At 25.9% G+C, this 3,613-nt stretch overlaps 1 protein-coding gene across 1 annotated transcript in view; it reads right to left on the reverse strand.

Moving 5' to 3' along the window:
- Nucleotides 1–267: 267 nt before the first annotated feature.
- The window catches only part of LOC100575244 (CCR4-NOT transcription complex subunit 11), a 4,226-nt gene continuing 880 nt past the window's right edge, over nucleotides 268–3,613 (reverse strand). The window contains exon 4 of the mRNA XM_029485141.1: nucleotides 268–333. Coding sequence (XP_029341001.1) covers nucleotides 268–333 — 66 coding nt within the window. The remainder of the gene's footprint in view (nucleotides 334–3,613) is intronic.

Here is a 3,613-nt window from a genome sequence, read left to right on the forward strand (position 1 = left end):
TTTTTTTTATCAAAATGTGTGGTTTTTTACGACACAACTACATTGAGTGTGATCAGAACTTACCTCGCGTACTTACTTCTGATTTACGTTTTTGCACGTAAACAATGAAAAATAGCATTTTCAAAATTAATCCAAAATTTCTTTGAAAACGTGTTAACAATCAATATTTTTAATATTTTTTTTTTTATACTACATACAGTTCCAAATGAAAAAGTTTTTAGTAAAGTCAGAAATAGTTTATCTCACTTAGTTTCAGTGTTAGAGATATTAAAGGTTTCCTAATTTATGACGTTTCGCAAAAATCTTGCGAAAATCTGCGGGCAGACGGATGACCTAACAAGTAATTTTAACCTTGTTAATTAAAGTAACACATTTCTAGTGGCTCCCGTCGTCTATCGGCTCCGGTCGACCACTACTCCGGTACTTACTACCATCAATTATAACGAACATTTTTTTTAAATTATTTTTATTTATCAACGTTTTAAATTATTAATTAATAATACCTAACTTAAAAATAAATTAAAAGAGGTATTGATTTATAAAATATAATATAATTCATAAAAGTTATAAAAAAAAAATTGTCTCAAAACAAGCACAGTTAGTGAACGAATGGTTAGAAAATTCAAATAATTAAAAAATCTATTTTTGAAGTGGCCAAATAAAAAAAAATTATTTTTGTCTAAATTTTTTATTTATGTTCCCACTTATAAATAATATACAAATAACAAAATAACCATTTTTTTTATTTAATATAAATGTTTTATGAAATTAAGTTTTTTTAACTCAATATAGATTTTTTATTAAGGTGTTTTTATTTTAATTTTAATTTCATTAAGATTTTTTTTATTAAATCTTATACATTTTTATTACGATTTTTATAAGCGTTTTTTGCCAAACATACCAATTTATTGATCTAATAAAGTGATAAGAATTTTTTTAACAGATTTGAATTTTTTTTATTTATACTTAATTAAAATAAAAAAAAATATTGATTTAATAAAAAAAAAATCCAAATCTGATTTTAAAATAAGAAAAATCTATATTGAATAAAAAAATCTTTATTTAATATTTAGGTTTTTTGATTTTCAATTTAGAATCTAAATATTCAATAAAAGTAATCTATATTTAATAAAAAAATCTATATTTTATGAAAAATATATATTTAATAAAAAATCTATAAAAATCTGTATTTAGGTAATCAAAAAATCATTAAACAATTTATATTTAATAAGAAATCAGTATTTAATAAAAAATCTATATTTGATAAAAAATCATTGAAAAATCTGTATTTAGGTAGGTAATAAAAAAATCATTGAAAAACCTGTATTCATTAAAAAATCATTATTAAATCTATATTTAAAAAGAAATCTGCATTTAATAAAAAATCTATATTTTCAAGTAGCTTGTCATTCAAAAAAGTAAAAACTGCGTAAACGCGTTAAGAGGTCCGCATGTGTTGTCTCCAGATGTACAACATAGCAAAAACTGTTTTGCGCAGCGCATTTTTAATTCCTCTGTATTTTTATAGTAGAATTACCAAAATTCCACAACGCACAGGGAAAAACTTAAGTAGTGTTTTTATTATTTGGATAACAATAGGACAAGTAACAAGATGTGTTAATAACGATTTATTATCTATGGATATGTTCAGCGTATGGTTTTATTTTAATTGTTAACCCACTGACAATTTTAGAATAACAAAAGCTGTTAAAAAAAGTGGGCTTCAGTCCCCTGGATACGCACCAGGTATTACACCCTCTGCGTCAAATGTATGAACACTCCTGTATGTCCTTAGTAGGATATAAAGTATAATAATACTCTGAAACTTGGTGCAATTAATACATTTTATTATGAACATAATTATTCCTATAAATTATCGATATTTATCATTAAAAAAATAACTATTGTTATACCTAGGTAGTGACAAAGCCTTAATCCAGTTTTTAAACGTCGTAAAATACATGCGTTATTGAAAATACATAGTAGTAATATATTCTTATCAATAACTATAGTCTTTGAGTACATATAATATACTTAAAAATTCCAAAAACCAGAATTTTAATAAATCCTTAACTAGCATTCAAATTGGGTGAGCATGCAATAAGTATACGATAAGTTCTCAGATTATTTATAACAAAACCTATAGCTATGAATGCTTAAAGAGTGCGACGAAGACAAGACATTTAGGTAAACGTATAGCCACGTAGAGTGGCGTATTTATGGGAGATAGACAGTCCTGTAAAGTATTTAAGTAAAAGTATTTGAGTAAAAGTATTCAAATACTTTTTTAAGTATTGAATAACTTTTTAAATACTTTCAGCATGAAGTATTTTGAATGGTATTTTAAATACTTTTTGGTATTGAATACTTTGGTTTTTTATTTCAAACATTTTTTTATTCGAAATACTTAATTGGTTGGAAAAATATTATTGTCAACTATAATAATGTAATAATAATTTTATTTAATATTCTGTATTATATTTCTGTGTTAGCCGAAGCCCAAAGGTTTGTGAAAACCAGATTTCTAAAAAATGTTATTGAATATTGAATAACAATATTCCCTTTAAAACTATTAGATAACTATTAGATTACCTACTACCTACGTGTTTATATTACGATAATTAGAAACCCACTTTAAAAACCAAAAGTATTTGAAAAGCATTCCAAATACTTTTTCAAAGTATTTGAGTAGTATCTTAAATACTTAAAAAAAATGTATTTGAGTATTTACTATGGTATACTATATTTTTGAATTCTCTGCGAATTATTTTTCATGCATGAGTGTTTATAATAAACCCGATAAATAGTTGGTAAATAAAACAAAATTACCATGGAGACTGTAGATTTACCATAGGGCATGGGTTTATTTTTAGTGACTGAAAAAGTGAAAACATTGTATTCATCTCTGGGTTACATGCTTTAGATGTTTGTGATAAAGAGGTTTATCCAAATATTCATGAACTCTTGAAAATATTTTGTACTTTGCCTTTATCAACTGCTATACACCTGAACGATGTTTTTCAAGTTTTTATTAAGTATTAAGTCTACCTAATAAAAAGTATGACAGAAGTAAATATTTTATCAATTTTTCTATCTAATATTTAATACCTAATATCTATAAATTAAATAGTAATTATTACATACATTGTTTATTATAACCGACTTAGACACTTAGACACTTAGACACTTAGACACTATGTTTTACGATCATAGTTTAAATTTTACCAGTCGAATTCCGCGGTTTAACATTAGTTTAACCATTGTAATGCGGACCCTTATAGAGGACGCTACACCCGCGTGTGTTGTTTTTTTTGTTAAAGATAGACAAACTTATGAATGATCTTGCATTACATTTGACACGGCTACGGCAGTGGTGGCGGTAGGCCGGTAGTTATTTCGTGCCTGGTGTAGGATGGGTGACGAGAACGAAGGTAAACACAGGTTTCGTGTAGTGAGATAATAATAAAAAAAGATAAAATAGATAAAAGGGAAGTCGTGGTAGTGCGGAGTAATGCGGCAAATTACAAAGGGTATGGAAAATTAAGAAGTACGCATATCGGCACTTAAATTACATTATTTTTATCCTACTATAGAATATTATTAGTTGAGTACG

This window comes from Acyrthosiphon pisum, chromosome X (genome assembly GCF_005508785.2).
Source record: "Acyrthosiphon pisum isolate AL4f chromosome X, pea_aphid_22Mar2018_4r6ur, whole genome shotgun sequence".
In the NCBI taxonomy this organism is placed as follows: Eukaryota; Metazoa; Arthropoda; class Insecta; order Hemiptera; family Aphididae; genus Acyrthosiphon; species Acyrthosiphon pisum.